General features: G+C 38.2%; 3 protein-coding genes and 1 long non-coding RNA gene across 4 annotated transcripts; 2 read left to right on the top strand and 2 right to left on the bottom strand.

The window, feature by feature from the left end:
• Window positions 1-71: 71 nt before the first annotated feature.
• On the bottom strand, window positions 72-4986 carry LOC131779521 (homeobox protein MSX-1). Its single transcript, XM_059096082.2, has 2 exons — window positions 4571-4986; window positions 72-747 (listed from the first exon to the last, which is right to left on the bottom strand). Exons 1-2 carry the CDS (start codon window positions 4812-4814, stop codon window positions 482-484), a joined length of 510 nt encoding a protein of 169 aa, XP_058952065.2. The 5' UTR covers window positions 4815-4986; the 3' UTR covers window positions 72-481.
• Window positions 4987-9846: 4860 nt separating this feature from the next.
• Window positions 9847-11696, bottom strand: LOC131779551 (homeobox protein MSH-A-like). The gene is made up of 2 exons (XM_059096114.2): window positions 11360-11696; window positions 9847-10734 (listed from the first exon to the last, which is right to left on the bottom strand). Exons 1-2 carry the CDS (start codon window positions 11694-11696, stop codon window positions 10319-10321), a joined length of 753 nt encoding a protein of 250 aa, XP_058952097.2. The 3' UTR covers window positions 9847-10318.
• A 3327-nt stretch (window positions 11697-15023) lies between these two features.
• LOC131779486 (WD repeat-containing protein 43) lies at window positions 15024-26234 on the top strand. The gene is made up of 14 exons (XM_066160572.1): window positions 15024-15213; window positions 16264-16401; window positions 17154-17275; window positions 17666-17786; window positions 18318-18469; window positions 18819-18921; window positions 19088-19152; window positions 20090-20150; window positions 20906-20936; window positions 23543-23614; window positions 24318-24430; window positions 25082-25154; window positions 25367-25419; window positions 26054-26234. The coding sequence occupies exons 1-14, from the start codon at window positions 15034-15036 to the stop codon at window positions 26159-26161; spliced, it is 1392 nt and encodes a 463-aa protein (XP_066016669.1). The 5' UTR covers window positions 15024-15033; the 3' UTR covers window positions 26162-26234.
• LOC136277727 (uncharacterized) lies at window positions 21365-23427 on the top strand. The gene is made up of 5 exons (XR_010716011.1): window positions 21365-21606; window positions 21769-21821; window positions 22057-22146; window positions 22837-22929; window positions 23333-23427. It is a non-coding gene; the product is annotated as an uncharacterized lncRNA (long non-coding RNA).
• Window positions 26235-26721: the final 487 nt, after the last annotated feature.

The raw sequence follows: 26721 nt of genomic DNA, 5'->3' as shown, positions 1-26721 counted from the left end.
TTTGAAAGTAATCGAGCCTGTATCGTAATTTTTCTTAGACTGTGAAAAAGAACTTGCTACGTCTCATCGTATTCACAGGTCAAAAATGATGATTCATTTTCTTTATTCACTATCTGTGACCAACAAAATCAATAACAACAATGTTCCCATTACATAATTGAGAACTTTTCAAGTAATCACAGCGACCATTCAGAACAAAGGTTAACATTATTATTAGCCAATGAAACTTAAAGTGGTTTTAGTTTTGCATTTAATTGGTTGAGAGCCGGATGGCACAAGTTTTCTGGACCAATCACAGAACAAAGTCAAGTGAAACCAAAGCAATCCAAGATTGCTTTTGACATTCAATTGAATATTGTTCTTGTTTACAGAATCGAAGAGGAATCAACACCACTAAAAGTTGGTGCCATTTTATAAGTTTTTCTTGATAGAAATAAAAACTTCCTCTCATTTGTGCACAGTAGCTTAGAAGTCTAAAATATTATGCGTTTTGTATGTGAGGTGAATCGGAGTTTACTGAACCCTCTGCTTGTGTCTTTTTTTCGCGAGCTCTTCGATTCTGAAACCAAATCTTGACTCTGTGCTCCGTGACTCTCAAAGAGGACGATAAATCCCTCACTTCGGACCCTGAAAGGTACTGGGTCTGAAGAAATTTGGCCTCCAGTGCTGCCAGCTGGGATGAAGAGAAGGGAATCCTGGGATTCCTGTCCAGTTTGTGTCGGCGAGAGCCTTTCCGAGTTTTCGATCCTGGAAAAATGAAAGATAATCATAAGATTTTAATTGCTGAGTCAGATTCTGACTTGATGAGGAGTATAAACTGATGATGATGTTCTGCATGCAAAGTTTTGTCAAGTCCACTTTTAGTGACCTTTCGAGTTCAGGTCTCACAACATTGTAGGCTTTCTGTATTCGACGTTTAAACTAAAAAAAATTACTATATTCCACATGGAACCCTATCAACATTGCTACATGATCCTAACAGTATACCAGACACTTGCGCATACGAACTCTCTGTGGCTCAATCGTTTAAGCATCAAATTGAAAATCAGAACTGGCCAGAAACAACACCCATTATGCAGTGGAGAACTTTACCATATATTTTTAAAATTATACCCAAATCTCCATATCCAGTTTGTAAAGAGTACGAAATAACAAGATCATTGTTTCTCATCTAACAGCCTTCAACATTCTAACACACTTACATGCTCAAGAAGCTCTCTAATACGTTAAATGATTCATTCTCGATTTTATCCTTGTCGTGGTCATAAAAGCTGACATAAACGTTGTTAACCACATGCATGTTTGGAGGAGCACGTGATCAAGGCTTTCACACCACAAAGGGTATCACTGATTTTCCGGCGTTTTGGGTGTTTTCATTTTTTATCGGTAATAAAACTATATGAACGAAATGATAAGGTTCTCTTCGATGTAGCTGTGGCCTTGCAACAGCTATCATCTTTTAACGTAGCATTAATGATATAAAAATGTGAACAACATCCTTTTTCTAAAATAGAAGGCGTTTTTGGAGATATGATGCTGAACAAAGACTACATATTTATTGAATCTAACATCTACATATGAGCCAGGAGATGGCTTGGCTCAAAGTTATCTCTATGGCTCAGTGGTAGAGCATCGGAGCACGGAATCCAAAAGTTTGAGGTTCAATCCCTCATGGGTACTGGGAACCTTTGCTTTGTCCCACACTCGAGACGAGACAAAAAATACATGTTTCTAAGTTGATAGTATCTTTGCAACTATACTCTCTTTTCACGTTTTTAGACATTTGTTACCAGCTTGGGACAGGAAAGATATGGTTCCCTTTGAAAATGCACAACCTTTCCTTATTTTCCTATTTTGTTAATGGGTGTTATGCTAACTGAACTCTTTGATCGAAAACTACAGCGTCAACTAAAGAAAGATTTTAAGCACGTGTCACTAACTTGAGACAAGAAGAAATATAATTCCCCTTAGGAATGCAAAACTCGACTAAACCTGATTTCCGGAGTGGGTGCTATACCAATTGAACTCAATGGATGGCAGACACAGTCCCAACCGAAGTAACATATTAATTATTTGTCACTGGCTCGAGACTAGGAGAAATATGATTCCCCTTTAGGATAGGAAACTCGATTAAGCCTTCTAGTTTTTATGGGTGGTTGCTACACCAATCGATGGGCGTATAGCTTTGTGATAAGGAATGCAGTAAAATAGGTTTATCTCTTAGGACGATCTCATGTATTTCTTCAGCCCGCGAGATGATGTTCCAGAGGACAGACTAACTTGGAGGAAGCAATCAGTTCATTGAAAACTACAGTCCCAATTTTAGAAAAAGACGTGGTTAAAGATTTGAAATAAGCGTGCCTGTCACGTATGGGTACCCGAACCAAAGACTTTCCGATTACATATATGTAATCGGATAAGCTCTAACAAGTGAATTTAAAGCACTCCTTATTAAGCTAGACCACATTCTAGGTTTATTTCTGACAACTGATGAAATTGTATCTTGGTTGTCGATAAAACTCCCTACTGGTAAGTCACTCAATGCCACTGAAGTCAATTCAAGAGAAAGCCACATTTAAATCTTCAAATTACTCTCGAAACAATAATCAAATGAATAGAAATCTCTTCCCTTTTTTTACGTCGGCCAGTTATTAAATAATCGCTTGATGAACCACCTGAAGGCGACACGTGTTCTGGCAAGAATGCTACAAAAACAAAAGTATCTTACTGTTTTGAACTTTAATTCAAAGAAACGAGAACACAGATCAGATATCGGGTTGGAATGGCTTGTTGTAAACGGATCAAAGTGTGAAGCGTGCTTAATCTAGACTGGCGCCGGCTTTAGAAGATTGGAAAGAGTAGAAAGGATTCAAATGTGGGAGGTGGATAAAATACCATCTGCATTGCTTCTCTGATTGACCCAAGAACCGCACCCCTCGCGCGCCTGTCGAGCGGTTGATAGCAAACTGTGGAAGAAATATGCTTCACGTACTCAAAGAAATTAGTTTAAATAAAAACTGTTAATTTCAAACAACTCGTTGATAGTAAAACTTAATAATAGAGATTAAGGACTTAACGTCTTTGAAAATCCTATTGTTTGGAGATAGGAAATCGTTAACTTGCTCTTAAAGAGCACAGAAAAACATAATTAAGTCAATAATTTTTTGAAACAAAGAACCACTTCGAATTGAATCAAACAATTTTCAATCGCTTTAAGACTAATACCACTCTTGTTTTCCATCAAAGTCTGTAAATGAAATTTTCTCAGAAGAAAATTATAATTTGAGGCCGCAAAGTGATGCTTAATGAAGCCCTTTAAGAGAGTATTTAGAAACTGCGCTTTTCGGTTTTTTTCTTCATTAACAAAAAGTAAAATGTTTCCTTTATGCCCCGTGTTAAATGTAAGTTTATTAATTTTGTTCATTTGAATGCAAAGGAGAAGAGGCTATGCTGCTTTCAAGCTATATTACATTTCTTTCAGACTGCAAGCTTCATACCACAGTGTTGAGATATTGCTTACAAGATTAACTCGAATAAATGTATTATTACGGCACCTAAAACAACAGAATAATTGGCTCTTACTCTTAGAATATATGATTTGGCGTCGATGGACACTGTTGATAGTTCTAAGGTGTTCTTCTTTCTTCTTCAGATTTTGGTTTGAAACAAGTAAATGGAATCATTTTTTTCCATCTCAGGATAGGCGTTTGACAGCCAAACATGAGAAACAGTATTTTACTTATTCAGCAAACTCTTTTCAATCTCTCTCTTCTAAAGGCCAAAAGAAATACTACAGATCATAATGCAACTAAAAACGTTTGCTTAGTCAATGAATTTCATGACTATTGATGCAGAAATTAGCCAAAGTAGTTTGCAATTTTTAGCACAAGTAAGTGGCTTATTGAACAAAATCGCATTTTAAAAAGAGTGCTCTGGTGAAAGTGAATATAGAAAATAAAGTTAAGTCGTAGATTCTTAGATTATCTCACGAAGAAAGTCTTTTTCATTGACTTCGCCTTATTTTAGCCTTCAATGAAAAATATGAAGTCCTCCGCGCACGATTTGATTTAGCAAGGCTGAAGAAAGATTATGGCAACTGAACAAAATCTGTCATTGTATCCACGTGTATTGATAAGGGATAAATGTCAAGTCAATATTCTGAAGAGTAAGTCACTAGGACGATTCATGATGAGTTTGAATCCTTTGGTTTCGTCCTCACAGCAAGGTGTTAAAAGCTGCAACAACTAAACCTCAAGTCTTTGCTCAACCTAATCATGGATGTACAAAATTCAGATGAAAAATGGCATTGACGAAAAAAAAAAACGAAACAAAAAGAAACCAATACAATTCACAAAGAAAACCGCAGATGAACATGTATCACTAACGTGGGACAGAGACTCAAATCTAAATACTCTGTGACGAATCAAACCTCGTGAAGTTCCGATTTTGCGGTGGTTTGTTTTACCATCTAAGCTATGCAGAAAACACTATGAAGAGCTTCATTTGAGCAGTATACCAGCTTCACAGGTAAACTTATGCTTTCATGTGCGAAAATCAAACCTTTACTTACTTGGAATTTTCGGAGGACAGTACCTTGTGTAGGCAAGCCAAGGTAGGCGTGAAAGCAAGGTCGACGTAGACGGTTTCCTTGAGCCATCCGCACACTTCGGGGCGTGCTCATTGCTTCGCTTGGCTCTCGGTCCAAATCTTCCCTCACTTAATATGTTCTCTATCGAGAAAGACAGGTATGGTTTTGCCGCCGGTGGCGGTTGCAAAGAATTGTCATCAGCAGAATCGTTAATTCTATCCTCCATAGCTTGTTCGTCGCAGGGTGTACTGAAGAAGCTTATCTTTCCCAAGAGGAGTGCTGGCGGATTGCTTAACTCAGAGACAAAGCTGCACAGAGTTCTAAGCTGTTTACCGGCACATTCTCCACTAGAAGTTTCAATTCAGATTCTATTATAAAGACGTTGATCTCAACAATGACGTGTCTTGTCAGGTTTGTACGCGCTCTTGACAAATCCCTAGTCTTTGTGAATAGTTTACTTGTCAACTGCTCTTGAATATATCGTTTTAATCCGGGATTACGGTGATAAAACCCTTTATCGTATTATCAAGAAGACATCGAAAACAGCCTCAGACGTATCCGCAGAGCAAACGAGTGTATTAATCAAGTCATTTCCAAGGCTAAAATAAAATTGTATCCCCGTTCAAGCTTGCGGATATGGCGTGATTTTGTATAAACTTTGTTTGTTCATTGCGCGTCGGTCTCGAATGATATAATTTATTAACCGAGAGAAGAAGACAATGTTGGACACTTGAGCTTGTCAAGCCTTAATTATCAGCCCTTGGATATAAGCACAACTCATATAAGATTTGTCTTCTTAGTTGGAAAAGAAAGGGTCTTTGTTGAAGGATTTTTAGCGATGTGTTGGTAACATGTTTGAGTATTTCTGTTGCAAATCAGACGTAGAAATGTTCCAGGTGAGACTGTACCAGAAAATAACATCTTTGAATACCTTTTCAAAAGTAAATTGCAGCAATGATTTAGCAATGCCCCAAATGACCAACAAAATCGATTAAAACACAATTCTTAAATTTAATTGGTAACAAAAACTCGAACGTAATTAATTACTGTATACGGAGTTGGGAAATAAGATGTGAAAGCTGATTAATGAGCAGGGAAATTCGATTTTAGCGGTAAAAAGATAATAAATTCATTCGATAGAGACTAAGGCAAACAAATCTGCAAATTGTGAACAGTAGACTGCCCAGCTTAAATCAACAAAAACGGAAGTTTTGCAGTAAGTTGTATGCCTTATGGAAGTGCTAATAATTTTTTGTCGTGAATTGACAAACACTTCAACAAGCCACCTTGTTTTTGTAAACATTTTCTCGTAGTTTCCTAACAACGGTTTCAGTTCCTACAGTAATCCTATACACGAAATTTTCAAAAGCTGTTTCGTATATAAAAAAACGCAAACGCAATAAACGACAGATATAAGAAAACCATGTGTTTGAGTGACACGGCATCTCTAGTTTCTGTAGCAAGTCCTTGGTAACATAAAACCGCTCAATTTAAGGGGGATCAATAATCATTTTAATAAGTCTAATAAGCAAAAAACAAAGAACGACAGCAGATGCTCAAAAGCTAAAGAAAAAGACGCAAGTTTATCTAAATCCAGACTGTGCGATCAATTTAAACTTTTCGGGTGTCAGACCGGAGGTTTCAGAATATGTATATTGTTTCCTCCAAAATGCACGGACTGTATTTCACTTCGAAAGACGAAACTGCACGGAAAACTATTGACAGTATTTGCATTCTACAGAGCTGTACAAATTAATTCAATTATTAGTTATTCCAAGATCTCGAAATAAACTCTGAAAGCCTTAGATGATTTGTTAGTTGAATAATCGAAAGCCTGCAGCGACGTTCGTCAATCAGTCAGTATCTTGCAATCGAAAAATTGTTTTCAAATCCCGGCCCAAATCTCACGAGTAAGAGTTTATCATATAAATTGTATTATGTTTTCGTCAACGAAACAGAAAGTTGTCCTTTGAGCAAATCTTTTCAATGGCATAGTTCCTTCTTTGTTCAAAGAGGGATTAATGTTTTTTTTTTAGTGAAATTGGCAGCATCTTGATTAAGCTAAGCTATAATAAAAACAATTAAGAGTGATGCGGAGGGAATTGAGTCAATCTACCTGAAGTATTGCTTTTGTGTGGAGCACTTCAATGAATAAACAGGTATTTCCGGTTTTTGAGGAAAGCAGAAGTACATGTGTCCTTTGAATCAAATTCCTTCATACAAAATACGATTGGAACACGAAAATGGAAACTGAAAATGGAAAAAAATTAGCGTCGTGCGGCCGAAAAAAATAATCTGCGGTAATCCATAGAACGTCATTCAGACTGCCGGTTTAAATAACATGGGTGGACTTTGAACTTGAATGATACCACGCGGTCATTTCAAAAAATAGAAACAAAATTACATTTCAAATAAGTTAAATGAAATTTCAAGTCAAGCCTCAATTCCAGGGGGCATAACACATGCTATCATGGTGGGTTCGAAGGTCATTCCCTGCACAAAAGGTGTATCCGAGGGGGTACTTTTGTGAAGTCTTTTTTTTTTTTTTTGGGGGGGGGGGGGGGTTAGGGGACTTACATGCCCTGGTCCTTCACCCGTTTATGACCAATAAGTAATCTGCAGGCATAGTTAGGTGTCATGTCATTACAATATGTTTTAGGGATGCGCTTTTAACAATAAGTATTCAAACGAGGTGCAGTTCTCCACAAGATGAAACTATATTTAAAATCTGGTAAATTCCAGGAGCCCATTTTGGAACTCAGAACATAGTATCCTACACAAGATGTTTTATAAGTTCCATCCGACTTCCTCAATTCCAACCCCCCCACCCCCTCCTCCCCTTTCTCTGTCTCATAATTCTAAGTGGCGAATGCAGTAATCTCAGGCTCTCTGTAACTCAAAGCCAGAAGACAAAATCCCGAAACTTAATTATTTTGCGGCATCGTTTTACTGATTAGCGTCTAATAGAGATCGTTCAAACACAGTTCAACGAGCCCAAGAGATGAGTTATATACAAAACGATTCTGACAAAAATGGACGTTAATTGCCTCCTCGTTAGCGAAAAGCGCGCGGTTACTTGTCTAACAATTGAAACTTTGCAATGATACTCAGGGAAATACACTGAGTCGCCTGAGGCAGTCGTGAGCAACTTGGGTTGAAGCGTTTTGTTCGTAGATTGATCGACATCGGAGCAGATAAGCCCATCATGAAATGTTTTCCGATATCCATTATCATGTTATTTAGCAGGTGATTAAAGCTACCCGGCTTGTGTGCTTTAGAGATAAGCACATTATTTAAAATTGCTGACTCTCATTTCGTAGTAACGTGGCTCTACTGAACTTTGGCGGATAATTTAAATTAGTTATGAAGCTGAGTAGCAAGGGAAAAAAATGAATGAAAGATGTTATAGTTGTTATTTGATGGAGGGTTGAAACCCCGGGCCTCAACCATTAAGGCAAAGTTACGAGTCATCTAGTATTAATTTTACATGCGACAAGTCTCCTTCATACCGCGAGGATCAGTAATATCAAAGCTTCGTGTGATTAGATAAAATATGACAGATGATAAAAGTATTTTTTAAGATGCAATTTTCACGAAGGAATTGGCCTTCGATATTTCAAGTTATGGGTATAAAATATTAATGTAGGGGTATATTAAAAAGGAAAAAAGATGAACAGCCAGTAAGGATAAATAACTTGAAAACGGATCTTGATAGCAGACGAGCATGTTGAAAAATTGACATTAAATTTTTCGGTTGGTAGGAACCTTTTGCATGTGTCATCTTTCTTAACGTTGGAAATCCTGGTTACTTTCCGAGGAAAAATTACTGAAACCCCTTATTTCAAAAGGAAAAAAAGGACAGAAAAAGACTAAGAATAATCGTGGAACAATAATAAAGAAGGACAAATAAACAGAACAGAAATGAAGGTAACGGGGTAGGAAACGATATGAAGCGAACGTTTAAATTTTGTAGCGGGTTTCCAGCGCATCGGTTTCCTTTTGCATGGAAAAATCGGTGAACCTAAAGAGTGCCGAGACTAAATTGAAATGCGTGAATGTTTCCGGAATCCCGAACTTAGCGTTTAAAAAAAAACGATCATGGTACAATTTTTCATAAGAAGCACTCAGCAGAACTCAATTGAAGAGCTGTTAGAAAAGTATGGACATGTTCAAAGGTGAACCGCACAGCACTTGAACAAACATTCTTATCTTATCCATTAGAGATGTAATTATCGTAATTAATGAAAAGTATACCCAGGCTGTGATAATAAATAAATCATTAGCAGCAGCTAACTGCCAAAATGAAAATCTTCGTTATATTTTACGGTAGCAGATGATTTTAACAAGCATTCGATTGCAGACAGTCTTACCTTCTATGTGACTTCCTTCACCCAGTTAATGCGTGGAGAAGCTTTAAGGTTCGCTCTTAAGTTTCGTATGGCACACGAAAAGACAAAGCTTCAATGAAAAAGTACTTATGCTATTTTGTATTGTTTTCTCTCGAGCTGACTACAGTTTCCCATCTTGACAGTATTAACATGACAAAGGAAAATTTCAACTTCTGCATCTTCTGTGTGGGCGCATTATTTTGTTCTGAATTGCGTGATTACCTGCTTTTTCTTTAGAGGAATCAAACACTCGACTTTCTCGAGTTATGAACATGGACAAGTGTCTGTGGATTTTTCATTTAATAAGAGGAAAAAACTTGAAGTTTTTACGAATAGAAATCAGTCAAGCTTCTTCCCAAAAAAACACAGTCAATTCAATTTGGCTTCAACGTTGAAGACAAGTTGAGGTTCAATTGAAATTTATATACAATGGTTATTTTTTAATATTTCCCTACAAAACCTCTTCTAGTTTCGCGCAAGTTCACTGTCAATCTTTCCATAATTAAAAAGTTTTCATTAGCGAACAGTTTTAAACCACGGAAATCACCCCCCGCATCAACAAAATGAACAAGGATTTTGTATGTAGACCACCCTTCACTCAAGATATACTGGTACGAACATATGGCATGTAAAAAATCTGAAAACATAAGGTGGTCGTCGAGCGGACATTAATCGGGCACCTTTCACTCTGTAGATTGGAAGTTTACATAGGGTTTACTCACACAAAGGGAGGCTTTTTGCATGTCATGGTTAACATCATTGTTTTGACGCGGTTGCCGGTGGACATATAGAAAAAACAATTTTTCTTTGGGAGAAATTTGTTACCTCCTCGGAGAAAATACAACTGCAATAACAAAAGGACTTGCAAAGCTAATTTCGACTGGGACCACACGCATGAAACGCGCTTCAGTGAGCAGATATCTCAGGAGTGTTGACTTGGTCCTGTTTTATTGCATCCAACTGACGAGTTAAATCGAATGGACCAATTTCTTTATGTTTGTGTTACTCTTTCCTTGAGTGAACATGATGTGACAAGATTTTTACACAAAATGAAAAGAGAACTACCTAATTCATATCATCGCACAATAACTAAGAATGAGAACGAATCAAGGTACGCAGATCAGCTCACCGCAAATAAAATCGTAACTTGACGTAGCATCAATGAAGCTGTACCATCTCAAAATACACCGTACTTACATGAAATCGATAAAAAAACGATACGTTTTTTCGGCTTGCAGTATTAGATGAAATTCTGTTTAACTAGCCGAAAGCTAGAAGAGTATGCCTTTGGTTTACACTCTTGCTTCATAAATGATCGTCCAAAGCTTAGGCTCAAGTTCCTTCAGCTGAAAGGAAAGGTACCCATTGCTGCGGGCCTGTGCATTTTATACGGCGAGTGGCCGCCTAAACCAAAACAGTCCATGGAAAAGTTTGAGGTCAGCGGAGAAGGCACATAACAAGCTGTTAACTGTGTATTTAACACAACCTGTTGCGAGAAATTTGTTTGTTGCTCCTCCATCCTGTTGATCGAACTTTCCTCTTGGTTTCGTTTCTCTCGCGCCCGTCGGTTTTGAAACCAAATCTTGATTCGATGCTGTGGTAAGTCTAAGCTGTGCGCCAGATCGGTGACTTGTGATCCAGAGAGATAGTGATTTTCTGTATATTTCTGCTCTAAGGTCATCAGCTGTAAAGTGGAGAATGGCACCCGTGGACAACCACTTGAACGACGTTTGCTGTTGTTAAGTCTTCTCCTTGACCCTGCACAACAAGGACTTTACTTCAGCATGCTGTAATATTTATTCTAAACTCATCACAGATAGGCATTACAAGTTTGCTAGAGTACAATGTTCAAGTATTCAGTCGCAAACTGATTCAAACCAAACTTTATCCCAATTGCTTGGTATAATTTTTGTTTATCCGTTACAAACATCAGATTACAAACCCACAAGAGAACGCCGGTAATATCAGTTCAAAAATTATTATGAACGAGGTAAAGGTTCCTCCCTTTGAACTTTGCGGGTTGTTACCCAAGAAGTTCATTTGCCTTTTTTTTTAAAGCTTTTAAGCTGTCTAGTTTCGAATGGAAAAGCTTCACAGGTTTCTCCTTAGACATGTACAATAACAAAAGTCAGTGCGCACAACTCACTTCTTTTTGTTATCAAAGCATGCCTTAGTACAATTAATTATCTATATCAGACTTCAAAATAAGTTAGCTATCTGGAGATAAATGAATATTTCCATCGCTCTGATAGTCGGCCACATGGCCAAACGAAGTGAATCACTTAGTAACCCTCCTTCGTCTCCGCCATTTCCCAAAGCATAAAACAGCGTTGGTATCGATACGTTTTTTCAAGAAAAAAATAGATGCGCAAATAACACTCACTTGGAAGTTTAGGAGGTGAGTAACGTGTATATGCCAACCAAGGTAAATGGGTAATTTTAGTTGAATCTTCCATTCCTCTTTTATAGCTCTCTTGCAGGTCTTCAAATTCAGATCTCGCTGTGTATGCTTTGTTCCCGTTGACAACACACGTTGTGTTTCGCGAAGTTTCTTCTTTTCTTCTCAAAATATTATCGATTGAAAATGCAAGGTAAGGCTTGTAAGGGCCGGGTTGTCCTTCTGGTTTGAAATTTTTGCCCAACATAATGTCCACGCGCCTCGAGTTTGCCATGGCTTCCCTTTTCACCGTGGTCGTTTGGATTACGCCTGTGTTTATCATGTGGCATAGTTCTCCGTAAATTGAATTGAGATCAGCGCTTTTTACATAGTTCAAGTATATTTACACATAATACATACTCCTGTCAGCTTTTATTAGCAGCAGATGAGTACACGGATTATATAAGCTGATTTTAATTCGATCTGATGGCCACGAAACAAAGCCCTGAAGGCAAATTCTCACTTCGGGAGTTTCTTGAACAAGGCAAGCAGCAAGTAATATTCTTTACATAGCTTTTTTCTTGCGTTAGTTAGAGTTTTTGCGACAAGACAGAATTTTATCCTCCCATCTGTGTTTGATTAGGTCGGCTTTCTTTCACCAAAGGCTCAATTTTCCTTTTAAGCTTTGCTTGCATTTACACAAACCCATTATAAACAGACATACAGTTCGTAGATTTGGCACACATCGTGCGAACTTTATCTGCATGAAACACTTGAAAAGTGTTAACATCGGAACCACAAAACGTTACAAATCCTTTCAACTTTATTTGGAAAATTTATTTAAGAATTTTTCTTCAACCTTGACGTCTTTCACGGTACATAGACTGCATGCCACAAAGGTTTGCCTTTGTTCTGTCAAATTCAGTCCGTGAGACCAGAGTCGAAGTTTGTTTGCAAAGCGCTTGATTGATTCTGAACATTTCCATTAAGCTGTCAACAAGGGCAAGCATTTCCACCACAAGATTTTATCTCATCAATAATGAATAACTCCTAATAACAAAGGCTTATTTCAAGAGCAAATCCAATCAAAGATTTGATGACCTACTCGAACGGGATTGCTCTTCAGCTCTCGCCTAAATAAAGAGAAAATGTTACAAACCGGAGCAACGCTGATTGAGTGCAAATTTGATAACACGTGCAACATGATCACTAAAGATCCCTTACAAAAGCTGCCATAATGTTCTCTGTATTTAAAAGCGAGTTTAAGTAAACAACTTCACAGGGAATTTAATTTCCATTGAAAGAATTTGAATAGCAATCGACTCAACAATGGTTATCTCTCAGATACGTGTCAAACAAATCATTACCAGTCATTTGACAAGAGATGCTCGTTTCATTAAATTACTGAAGGGTTGATATCTGAGGTGATATCGAACAATCAGCACTTATTAGCGACCCGCGAAAACGCGTTGCAGTGCGGGTGGTCTATTTCTTTCTTCTTTGGCAACCGCTGACATTTCGAACATCGTTTTAATCCTCGCAGTCCTCAAAGTGCATAAGTTCGAACTTGGACAAAAGATTCCTTGTTAAAGATTTTGAAAGAAGAACGCACACGACGGCTTTGCTCGATACTAAGCTGTACAGTTTGAAAGGCTAAACATATGCGTACAAGGGGTGTATCGCTAGTAGAATCTCTCGTAGAGGTAGCTTGAAAAACAGCACCATATGTATGTGCTGCTCCAAAGTTATATTATGAAAAGTCACTTACAAATGCACATGTCATCGACTTATTGGTGAGAATCTCCTTGTAAAGCATACCACAATACTACATGACAGTATTGCTCCAAAACTGTCATTTGAATAGTCACCATAACGATTTCATCCACAGACCTTCAAATCAGAGCCATATGAAAGTAATACTCAGTATTCACGCATGAGATCTATTAAAAGTTAAGACTTCTTTGTAAATCATAGCTAACAGTATCACACAAAATCATAAAAATTGGAATTTCTTCGATTGTGATTGGCTCAAAAAACTCCTATTTTCCACTAATTCACTTGCCAAGTTGTTATCAGATAGTTCAATAAGCCAATCACATTCACAGTTGTAGTTTAAATCAACCAATCACATTCAAAGTTGTAGGTTAAATCAACCAATCACAACCATTCGACAATTTCCGCCTCCTTTGTTAGTTTTTTATGCAAATTTTCCCTTTCTTTCATATCTTGGCTGTTCTTCTTCCCTCGGAAATTGTAATTTTTATGATTAATTGGTAATAAGATTTCGTGTCGTCCAAATCGGTCTGTAATCATACTCGTGATAAACACCATTGCGGGGTCGTCTGATTTTGTCATCACTCGTATGATTACAGACCGAACTGGATTCCACTCAGTCCTATTACCATTACAAATTGTTGTTCGAAGGCTTTCAGTTGAGCAACTACTATCTATCCATCTAAGCCCATCGCTCATCCTGGTACATAGGCCGTCAATAACAGTCCGCCAGTGATCTGTGTTGTGGGCTATCCGTTCTAATTGGCTCCATATAGCAGCTACTGTACATTTTGAAGTTTCCTTCCGAGCTTAAACACGTATTTCAACCCCTTAGGCTCTAAGAGTGACAAGCATCTAATTTCTCCCAAAAGTATACCCCTGAATCAAACATTAAGGTAATAACAATATAGGAAATGATTGCGAACTTAAGAATCTCTTGATTTTTAAACAAATTCTCCCTGTAAGGACACAAGACGTTTGTAGAGAACAGTGTGGAGAACTTACATAATGATGTTAGGTGTAAGGGGTTAAATAGAACCATTAAGAGCCGATTACGAACCACAACTCAAAGCCCAAGGTGGCAAACGTAAACACTGGATTCTGTAAGAGTCAGAAAACTGTGGACACTTTGACTTACTTCCGACGGCCGGCTTATGAGCTTGTTTCGTACCTAGACCTTCCACGGCCTAGCAGTTTTGGCTAAGCGGTAGGATCTGGGTACGGGATTAGGCACTGACCAATCAAAGTGAAGTTCATGACACGCGAGGAAGCCTCACCAAATACCATTATGTTGGTTTGTGAATGAGTTCTGAAGAAAAGGTGAGAAATAGTACTTCAGATTATTTCCGAACTCCGACGGGATTCCGGAAAGAATCTCGAATATTATCCTAAAACAACCCTGCAAAAGACTTTGGCTACATACAAGCGCTATGACCTATCCCAGATGGGGATTTACGGGGTGTCACACTCACAAATCTCTGCGCACATTACGTGAAATGGCTCATGCCACTGCGCTTCCCTGTGTATCTACAGGCTCATATTCATCGCGGCAAAATAGAGTTCTGACTGGAAAATCATCATGCCATTAAAACTCTTCACGGTGGCCGATTTACGTTTTCAACTCAGTTGATAACACTAAATAATTACCCTATCTTATTTCCAACAGTTTTGCCTGACAAGAAAAAACTTCAGATAGTTTAGTTTATACAACAGCCTTTAGAAATTAAAATCCAAACTAATTTTACCTTTAATGAGTTTCCGTTACCCGCTTTGCGCTCTACACGAATAACCTGTAATTTAAATATTGCGCTGTTCTTCGTTTCCTTTCACTTCCATTTTTTCACATCGCTCGCTAGAGGTCTGGGTACTACATCACTAGTCCCCACGTGCAAATGGAATCATGAAATATGGACGGCTGTGGTTGTGCTTTTGATAATAATGGTCGTGCTTTAGCACTGTTAACCCCAGACGGTCGCCTGAAAATATGGGACTGCACTGCTGGATCATTAAAGCATGAATATACTCCACCATCGCACCTTTCTTCGTCTTGTAGTTGCCTCAAATGGAGTCGAACTTCGAGATCTGTGGTAAGCAAGCATGGTCCCTAGAGTGCGTGTGCGGAGTATTCTTTGAAAAGAATTATCTTGTTTGCTGTTGTTAACGAGCTAAGACCGTGTTGATATTCTGTACTGCCACGAATTTTGGTTTAAGGATCAATCATAGAACTCATTTATTACAATTTCGTTTCCAATTCGTGAGTTTTTGATGTGGAGAATTCGAATGCCTGTCGACAAATATTTTTCATCGAGCTGAAATCGCGTTCGTAATACTTACTGTAGTATTTAGAAGGCTTCTTTCAACTGGACGTGCTTGAAATATGTACAGAATGAAGCCTTTTTTTTGAGTAAATGAATTTGTTGAGAAACTTTGTCATCTAGTGTTCGACAAAAAATTGCAATGTAGTAAAGTGTGACTTTTTGTCGATGATAATGGTATCATTAAATTGTGTCGTAATTTGTGAATTTGTCACGCTGTAGTTCACTTAAAGTGTTTTGTATGGCAAACAGCTGTAATGCAAGCGTTTGCTGCAATAGGCAATACCTGAATCGCATTGGTGAAAAGATCTGTTCCGTGCGTTGGTTGAAACGCATGCTGAAACGGTGGTTTCTTGCGATGATGGACAGTGAAATTCATACACTGTCGTTATATCTCCACCAGATATCATTGAAATCAATTAGTCAGCCTTGGTTATCGTAAGTTATATTGCAAATAGACAGTCTAAAGTTTGCATTTCACATGTAACGTCAACATCCATCTTCCTTACTGCTGATTTCCAGTCTCAAGCTTTGCTTTGTTCCAGTTCAAGTTTTAAGTTCTAGTGTGTTCCTCTAATTGGCAATCTTGTTGCAGTGGCATTGTTGAATTATAGTTCAATCAATGCCTCCAAACTAGCTTTCTGCATGCTCCCTTTTGCTTGTTCAATAGAGATGTTAATCCAGAGGTTCTGTTGGTATGGCGGCTTGATTTAGCAAAGATCATCTTCTTTGCCCAGTTACAAAGGGGAGGTTCTGTAACCCATAGTTTGAACTTCAACTTTCTTGATGATCGAACATTACACTTGATTTTTATTTTAATAGACAAATCAAAGAAGAAAGAAATCAAAGACTTCAAGACAGTCATCAAGTTCAAATGCCAGTGATTCAATAGCACTTGGTACATCTTCAGGCGATGTTCTTTTATATAATGTGGCTGCTGGGGAAGTAGATCAGAAATTGGTAGGTTTGATTGTACAGTGCATTCAATTTCTCAACACCAAGTGACTGCCCCACAAAAGAAGGGCTTGTAAACAACATTACTGCAACTTCCATTTCTTAGGCAAGAGGTCATAAAATCTAGTGAAGTGTTACTTATTTTTTGAAACTGCATAATATTCTGCAACTGTCTACAGCTTTATTCCTAATACAGGAAGATAATTGAACTGAAAAGTGATCACAAAAAAAAAAATTTGGTCAGGCTGTGTGATTTTCCAGGTTCAAGAAGTCATGGAAATAAACAAGGACAAAACTTGGTAATTTAGTGTTAACAACTGAGTTGAAAACATAAATTAGCCACTGGCTAATTTATGTTTTCAACTCAGTTGTTAACACTAAATTACCTGCTATACTCTCCCACCAATGCAGCACCACAGTTTCTCTAGAAACTTACCCCTCTATTCAGGGGCAAAATTAGTTGACACATGCATGTTAGAGTCACACAGCAATTTAAAATGAGCTGCAGCTGGCTACAACTCCCCCCCCCCTCCCTTTCCCCATTAAATTTTGTGCAATCACATAAAACAAAATGCAACATTGAATTGTCTAGCAGGGAGAAGGGGCAAAATTTAAGGGATAAAATGGCAAGTGATGCCAATCCAGAATGTTGCTGTCTCAACAATAAGTCAGCTATTTTGTTAAAGGTGAAAAGGTGAAGGAAAGGTTGAGTATTTTCTATGGATAGTAGTGTTTATATTTATTATAATCTTTTAAAGGAGGGCGGACATGACAGTAGAGTTAACGACCTGTGTTGGAGTGACGATGATGGCACATTGTTTTCTTGTTCAAATGATAAGCATATAACTGAGTGGAATACAGAAAATGGGCAGAGAAAATGGTGAGTTTTTATATTAACCTTTATCATGATTTACCTTTCAGCTAGATAATTTAACCCTTTAACTCCCAAGATTTCACAAGTAATTCTCCTTACTGTCTGCCATACAATTTATGTGATGTTACTTTGGAGAATTGGGAATTGGATCAACCAATAATCCCCTAATTGATATTTTTCTTTATTCTCATTACTTGTCTACTTGATATCATACTGATAAAGTAAGGAGAAATTCTCTCTTGGTCACTAGTGGGACTAAAAGGGTTAACCCTTCTCTTATGTTATTTTGCATTAGAAACCCTGCATAGCATTTATTGATTTACATATAAAAAGTATGTTCTAATATTTTTACAAATTTTCATAAATCTTCATGTTACTCAATCTTCTTCTCGACAGTAAATGGAAAGCAGATAAACATGGTGTAAGGTGTATGCGACTTGGTCCAAAAGGAAGTACTCTTCTCTCAGCTGGTAGAAGTATTAAACTTTGGGACCTGGAGACAAAAGAAGCTCTTAAGGTAACAAAGAAACTCTATCTGACATTGAGGTTGAGCAAAACCAAACAAGTTTTCTCTTCTCCCTCTCCTCTTCCCTCTTTTTCTCTTTTTGTGCGCTCAAAACATTGCACACTCTTTGGGTACTTGTTATCTCTGTGATTCTTAAGATCTCATTAGTAATTCTCCTAACTATCTGCCATAGAGTTCTTGTGGTGTTAGTTTGGAGAATTTGATATTGGATCAACTTATTATCCCCTATTTGGTATTTTCCTATATTCTCATCACTTTTCTGCTTGATATTGTATTGATATTGTAAGGAGAAATTCTGTCTTGGTCAGTTATGGGAGTGAAAGGGCTAAGTGTTGAAGCAAATGGTAAGAGGGTGTTAAAAATCAGTTTTCTTAATGGATCTACATGTGCTTCTAGATCTCTTCACAACCATGTCTCAAGTTTGATAAATAGAGAAGCCAAAAAAACCCTGAAAAGGTGAACTTTGTGGTGTATCATAATTTGTCCATTCTTAATGTTGCCATTTTGTCTCTTTCTTTGTAGAAATTTACTGGTCATGCATCTCCAGTAACACATCTCCAGTTCATCCCAAGTAACTTGTCGCATGATTCAAATGCAAATCATATTCCAAATAATGGTATCAGTGGCCAGTACTTTATTTCGGGAGCAGAGCAGGATAGATTAATGAACATATGGTAAGTACAAGGAATATCTGACGCAAACTAAGATCAGGAATTTTTCTAACCTCAAATTAAAGGCTGCTGCTTTAGCAAAAGTCTCTTCTTGGCTGACTGCAAGCTCTTAACAACAGCTTCTCTTTCTCATCCACTCTTCCATCAGCTAACAGAATTACATGTGAATGAAAGTGATCCTCGCAGTAATGTGCAGTACTTGGGCAGTAGTGCACATTACTGCAAGGATCACTTTCATTCACATCTTTATCCACAGTTCAAATATATGACTTTCATTCACATCTTTATCCGCAGTTCAAATATATGACTTTCATATATTCTTAACAGAATTGCATGTATTTTTCTGTCACAGGTATGTCAACTTGGACTCACAGGATAAAAATGCATTAGTCTCACTTTCAATCACAGATGAGCCAATAGCAGTGGATGTTATACGACAAAGTAACAGAAACAAGGTATTTGTAACAACGATACAGAACACATTACCTAAAATCAACTTTTCTTAAGAAAGAAATTGATGTGAAGAAGTAGATTACAGCTTCATGTATTCAAAAGAACAGATAACAAACATATATATGTGTACATGCATCTGATGTTACACCACCATATTTTTATCCTCAGCCTATTCACATTGCTATTGCCTCAAAAGATGGTCAGCTACATATTTTTGAATATTCACTTAATGGGTAAGTTATCCCAAAAATGTTTTTTCTCTTTGGATTACAGTGTTGATATACAGTAATTTGATTGTTCAAGCTCTGTTAACAGACACTTTGTTTCTTTGGGAGGGTGGCCCCTTGAAAGAACACTGACTAACTATTCCATATTTGCACCCGGGTTTGACTTTTAACAAATTTATTTTGCAAAGTAGTTTTCTGGAATCATGACTTGTTATACTGTAAGACACAGTGGCCTTGTGGGTAGCATGCTGGGCTCAAGTCAAGAGGTCTGGGTCTAAGTCAGGTCCTTGTGTTGTGTTCTTGACAGTGCCTTTCTCCACTTAGAGGATTAATTGGTACCAGTGAGCTGTAAGGGTAGCCTACATTGTAATGATATGTAGTGTTGGGGGCATAGAGGAGGGGGTTGCTTGTGATGGACCAACATCCTATCCAGGGGGAGTATAAATACTCCTATTCCCTTCATGGGACAGAGATGTGGATTACATAGTAGCTCCAGCTTGTCATCTTGTCATCTTGGTGTTCAAATAAAGATCTGGAAAGTGACTTACTGGTAACCCTAAATTCAATTTATAGCAGAGCTCACAGAGCGTAGCCCCATAATTATACAAAATGGTAGTAGTTATAGTAACCCATCAAGCTGAAAAAATTTGGACTTATGACCGTTCGACTGTACGACCGTAGACCGTACGACTGTACGACTGTACGACTGTATGACCATACAAGGTGCTACTTTTAACATGCATGGTCAACTGTACAGCGGGCACGCCAACGCCATGGCTTTTTCCAGCAGTCCAGTGGTCAGTGCACTGGGCTTTGAGTCGGACGACCCGGGTTCTAGTCCTAGCCGGGGCAAGGCGTTGTGCCCTTGAGACGTGTGGGAAAAAAAAAAATGTGAGCTCCGCTTTTAGGCTTGGCTAAATCTATATATTATTGATTTATTTAGTGGTGGTAAGAGGCCATTGAGGCCCAAAAGGACTATTCAACTAACATCTTCAGAAAGAAAGGTACCTTTGCTTTCTTGGTTAAATATGTAACACTACTGCTGTATTTATAGAAGTTTGTTGACTTTAAATTATTAACAAGAAATACTAGTGTATTTGCACATGTTGGGAATATTATCTGGTAGATGGGTGATGGAATATTCTCCAATGATGGTTTGTTCTAAGAAAGAAACTCCAATTAAAAATGGAGTGCAAACTCAAGACACTGCTCAATTTACTTGTAGAGTTGTTAAGTCTGCATGATGTACTGCAGTTGGGGAAAAAACCTGTTGAGACAGCTTTTTCCTCAGTTGCTGCTCCAAATATTACTACCTGACATTTAGAAAAGTAAAACTTTTTTCCTCGTCCTAATTTTTTCAATTAAGTATACCAAGAGACCTTTTTCGATAAAAACACAACGACAAAAATTGAACCACTTTGAAAGGGGCAAAAGGACAAAAAAACAGTAGGACATCTTGTCCTAAGTTTAAAATCAAGGACATTTAGCCCAGCTGTCTTGTCGGTATTGTGCGAGATTGTTCTTTAGTTTTCTGGCTCCCAGTGTACCAAATGTGGATCAATATCAGGGTCTGGACAAACTACCCACCTACCCCTCCCCAACCCCAACATTAACCCTGACTTGTTATCAATAGGATGTTGTGTCTGTTAGGGGAGGGGTAGGTGGGCAGTTGCCCAGATACTGATATTGATCCCAAATGTGTATGGTAGTTGTAGGGTTTGCTGTTATGATATACGTTTATGTCTGCCTTGTCTTTTAGGATGGAACTCAACCTCCTATACCTGTACTGTGTGTGACTTGTTGTGAAGGAGAAACCATGAAGCATTGATTGCTTATGGATCAACGCTCAAACCACAGTTTGAGACTCTGGTGAGTACTTTTGTGTATTCTGATACCTCTGCTTGAGTGGTTGTCGAAGCACAAGTCCTTTTTCACCAATAAAGATCTTTCTAGAAGCACTTTGGCCAAGATGATTCCAATATGTGATCTGTTACTCCAAAACCAAGCCTTTGACTGTATCTAAGGGTTTATGATATGATTCTTAAAATCCTCTTCCCCTCCCCCACTCCCACCCCCACACCTATAGGTTCTGATTGTAAAGCCCCATTCCATCCCTTGTTCTGATGGCATATTTTTGTCTTTCGGATTGTGTTCTCTCATTGAGTTGTTTGGAAATATCAATTCCCCTTCTTTGCTGTTTTGCTCTCCTTTAGGCTTATTCAACAATGGAGGAACACACATATCTTGTATAAGGGAGAGCTCTTCAAATCTTCTTCTCAATGATGGTGCTCATGAACCTTTTCAAATCGACAAAGGGAAGGCACCATCTTCAGAAGAGTACAACTCTAGGTCCTGGAAACATGGTACGGGCAAACTCCTGCCATGGGGTTGGATGAGGGAAGGTGAGCAAGTTGAAGCGAAAAGCTGAACATGAAAAAAAGGGAATATCTCGAAGAACAGGTTAGCATTTACCTTTGAAACTTTGCAAAAAACAATGGTTGGGAAGCTCTTACTAATTGTCAAGTTGCTGTAGCAGCAAGATGCAAGAGTTGTGGGATGTGGATAGAAAAATCCAACTTTAGAATTAGCCACATACAATATATTATTTTAATCTTTTGTCAGAGTATTGAGGACAGACTGAAGGCAATCAATGCTGAAGCTGATGAGACATCAAGGTAGTTCCACATTGATTCTGAATGCTTCATTAAAAAAAACCATTTGAGTTGACAGAAGTGTTCATTTGAACTGTGACCAACCCTAGTACCGTGTTGGTTGCCTTTTTGTTAATGGCCTTTTGCCAGTTTGATTGGGCATCACTGTTCTATAAAGACCAGCTTTATTAAGGTTATATTCCACAGATCAATGCTTGACAGTGTTCTGAAAAAGTTATGCTGTATTTTTTTTTGTTAGGAAAAGAGGAAGTGACCGCCCCACGGCTGATTCATTGGCCCAGAGATGCTCATACAAGCTCGTCATAGTCAAGATAACTCTCTAATGGAGGTCAGATATGTGAAAATATTGCATACAGGTACAGTGAAAACAGCCCACACAGTGATTAAGCTCATTAATGTGCTCTAATGCATGTCACTGGAATCGTCCAACTGAAGAGCTAATATGAAGATTGTTTCCTTGGATAGTCCTGTACCCCTTTTGAAACTTAAGAAGAACTAGTATCTAAGTTCTCCTTTCCATAACACCCGTGAATCAAACCATCAAAGTTACGAGATTCCAGGAAATGATCACCCAATTAAATAAGCTCTTGATTGTTAAACAAATTCTCCTGTGAGCACACAAGGGCACCTTAAGAGATGTCTAGAGAAAGCCGTAGGGGCGAATTTACGCACTGATCTTAGGGTTTTTAAAGGGAAAGAGTTTAGCCCTTCAGTATATTCGCGTCATGGTGAACTCTTTAGCCAAAAAACTCTAGTTGCAAGTCAGTGTTCTGATGAGTTTGCTTTCGGTCTTGACCCCATCAACGAAGGTTTTTTCCCACACTGCGTGACAACGAATAATGCGGCTGCTCTAAACATGTTGATAAATATCGTTTATGATCCCAAGAGCATAGCGAACATTAGCATTTTTATACGGAATTTAAGGACTCAAAATAGCTTGTTCTTATCATTTTAAAGCCCTCCAGTTAATGTAAATTATAGTATGTCTTTAACATGCTTGTAAATTCCTTTTTTAAAGACTGTGTTATGGCATGGCAGTGTTAATAAATCAATCATGAAAAATACAGTCAGAAGACTTCCAGTGAATCTCGCAGTTCCATTCTTGAGAGAGGTTTGTTACTTAACTTTTCACTTTTTGTACACTGTATAAAACGACCCAGCGAGAGCTATTAAGTTAGTCAACAAAAGCACGATAATTCTATCAGACGGACGCCCAATCAGGGCTCCAAGCTTGCTATAAACTGGTCATTCAAGATAAAATGTTTAGTCGCCATGAAAAAGAACACTCTATGAACCATTGCATAATATAACCGCTGACCACAAAGCTCCTCTGTGGAGTAAGTACTTCAGACGGTACTTGCGTTTGGAGATTCATGCAACATCTCAAGGCTTCATGTTAAGGCATCTAAGGATAAAGAAGAAACTCCTTTGGAAGAAATTGACAGAGTCTGCGTAATATGTTAGTGAAAATGTACCGGACAAAATCGTCAGGGATTTTCTGTTTTTTACTTCAGCTTGTTCACAAAATTCAAGCCGCACCAGGAAGGTAAGGAAAACAGTGTATATGTTATAGCCCTTTACACATAAGTTTATAAAATTGATTATCCGGAAAGTTGGTTTAACTAACTTCACAGATCAACTGTAACATTTCTCGAGATAAAGGTTACCGCAGTTTCAATCTTAAAACATGTCTCCACCAAATATTCTTCTCTGTTTTGCCTCCATTTTCAGGGGAGGAAGGCTTAGTGTTGTGGATCAAACATATTTTAAGCACACATATGGCATATCTTATGACGGTAAGTTATTTTTATGGACACAACTGTTTCTTTCCTCCTCCTTTATAAAGTTTGGTACAAGATACTTGTTTGCAAGTTTACCAGAGGACTTTTTGCTCTTATTTCTTCCTTATTTTACGCACGAAAGGTAAAAGAACTATTCATTTTTAAAGCAATCCTTTGATCTGTTGAATTTTCAAGAATTCCCGGCGATTTTTTCTTTAGTCTTTCGAACGTAACGGAAGCGGTGCGTCAAGTGCTCTGTTGAACGCTAGTGTGCTGCTTCGCAAACTAAACCGTTTCCTCGGAAAATTCTTGAAGCGTCCCTCAGCTACAATTGCTGTGTCGTGAGAGTAAACTAGTCATGTTGCATGTATATTGTGTCGAGCAATCTGAATTTGAAAAGAAGAAGACCACGAGCAGGCGCTCTTTTCAGCGAAGTCCGTCGGGCGAGTCTAAGTAATCAGTGAGAAAAAAAAAAAAAAAAGGGATATGGGCGGAACTCTCGGAGGGATGTTACATTTAAGTGCGGCTCACTCACAGCGATATGAACGGCGCGCTGACATAAATTTTTTCCCACTGGAATTTTTAGTTTCACTTTCGCTATGGAATTCTCCGAAAAGGAGGGGCAGCTCGCAGTCTAGAAGTTTTCCCAAGAAATTTGTTTCAGGAGTAGGCACTTGAATATGTGGTTACAATTGACTGTATTTTGCGTGATATTCAGGTGCCAGACCTTGTGATTCCCTCAGTGGATTATATGCCATGTTAGAATCACGTGTCAGTGTTTTTAGTAAATTGTGTAAACTACAAGGGCGCTTGGATCTGATGCTGTCGCAGGTAATGTGCAATGCATGAACATGGAGTAGATTGTGTTCTTATTAGAGTTCGAGGAACATGGATGATTGCAGTGGTTATAGGCCTTGGTCACATCTGGATAGAGTAAAATAACGGTCAAACCACATGTGTCAGTTTTTGCTAGCTATACGCCCATTTTCCGCGCAAAACTTGCAAGGAAAGCGTTATGCTGATCGTGTAGATCATGAATATAGTAACCTGCTTCAAGAGACGTAAATGATGAGTTAGTCTTGATAGGAATTGCCGTCAGATCAGTTATTAACTGAAGACACCTTTTACTCTGAATGTCTCTGGGAAGAAGGTTTAAAACTTTCGAGAGCATCTCGATTAACGGTCGTGAAATGAAGAGTAGAGTTATCAGAGCAGAGGAAAACATCACTACGAGGCTCAAAATTGCAACCAGCAAACCGCTCAAAGCGCGGGAAAATTCGAGCAACCAAGGCGCGATTGGTGTTAGATTTGAGTCTGATTGGTTGCGAAGGTGGCGTGAGTTGCGTGGACCAATCGCATTGTGAAGTAATGTAATGTAATGGCTTACTTTCGACACTCACATTGAAAATTGCGTCATCTGTTTTGTTGTAGTTATTGTTGTTGTTGATTTGATGGTAATTATTATTGCTCTACTATTCAAAGGTGGACTCTCAAAGTCAAAACAATCAAGAGGAAGAGGAGCATGTTGAAACCCCTGTTGTGTATCAAGAGGAAGGTATGTTATCTTCTGCCATGATCTTAGAATCGCACTGCATGTGATTGACCGGCTCTCCTATTGTTTGCATGTTCACCCGAGGTTTATTAGATTCTGTATTTTGCATCGTGTGCAAGTTTTTTGTTAAAAAACACAAGTTTCTATTGTTACATACGTAGTGTAACACTTTGGTCCTTGCACATTTTATATCACAACTTTTTCCTTTTCTTTAGATTCAGATGAGGAACCGCTTGTACCTATTGAGGTTGAACACTCGGAGTCTGATGTAAGTTCTCTGATTTATAATAAAGTTAATGTAGAACGTGCGCTCGTATCGTTTCAGTTTAGCGTTGCTGTTTGGAACAGGGCAAAAAATGCGGACGGAAAGCGGAGCAACAAATTAGCCGCACTTGTCAATCAAGAGTTGAATGTGATTTAATTGACGAACTTTTAGATGAAACAGATTTATGAGTTGTCGTAAAAGATACTTTCGCGGGCGCATTTTGCGATCGATTCGAATCTCAGATGCCTTAGGACTGTATTTCGAAAACTAGAAAATGAAATGATATTAGGAATCATAAATCCCTTAGTTGATAATTTCACTTAAAATACGAGCGCACAATTTTTTAATTGCTTGCCCTATGCAACTGCAAAATATCCGCCGCGTATTTTTTCTTTGCACAAGGAGATGTGAAGTATTTATTTAACCGGTTAAAACCGTAGAAAACTGAAATATCTTTAGTTATTTTAAAGAAGCATTCCTGCTATGACGTGAATTTGGGAACCAAAAAAATATTTCTCTTTTGTTTCGCTGTGCATTTGTTGAGGTCATTCAGATTTTTCTCATTGAGTGAAGCTCTGTTGACACAGTGAAGCCTTTCTTAAATGACCGGATCAGCCGTCATGTTTTTTTCTTCTAGGAAAATTGGGATGAAAATGAAGAAGAAAATGACACGGAAGAGGAAAGTGACAATGAAAATGAGATCGAAGTGGAAAATGAATCTGACGACGATGAATCTGACGGTTGATATGAACAAAATCATGCAAACAGATCACGTTGTAATTAGGTTTTAACGAATAAATAATTGTTCATATTTGAAACTTATGTACAATTTGTATGGTAAAACTGCGAGGATGCGCGCGCCTGGAACTGTTTTGGTCTGCAGCTACATTTTAAATTTGAACCTTTTGAAAGGTTTGGTTATTACTATATATAAAAAGTGATGCAGTATCGGGAAACGTATGTAAACAACAAAGGTTTTCGAAGTTGTATTTATTTTGTGAGAGCTACACACAGAGAACGTTGCGGTTTGTTCTCCTTGGGAAATTTTCTGGCGGAAAACTTTACAATCTCTTGGTTTGCATCTATTTTTTAACGCGTCCCTTATTTTGGCGGTGACCTAAACCGCAGCGTGCAAGCGTCAGTTTGTGAAGCAGACAACACTGAGATGATCATCTGCTGGATACTCTCAACTTTTCTACTCGAACTGTAATGAAGAGGAGAGGAGAAGTCAAATTAAGTGCCCGAAGTCAAAGACGCGCGCAGTTTTGTGTTGGGGAATCCTCTCTGAGGTGGATTGTATCTTAT

The sequence above is a fragment of the Pocillopora verrucosa genome, chromosome 13, assembly GCF_036669915.1.
Source record: "Pocillopora verrucosa isolate sample1 chromosome 13, ASM3666991v2, whole genome shotgun sequence".
Classification (NCBI taxonomy): domain Eukaryota; kingdom Metazoa; phylum Cnidaria; class Anthozoa; order Scleractinia; family Pocilloporidae; genus Pocillopora; species Pocillopora verrucosa.
The sequence above is the reverse complement of the archived record's forward strand: the minus strand, read 5'-3'. Positions and strand labels throughout refer to the sequence as shown.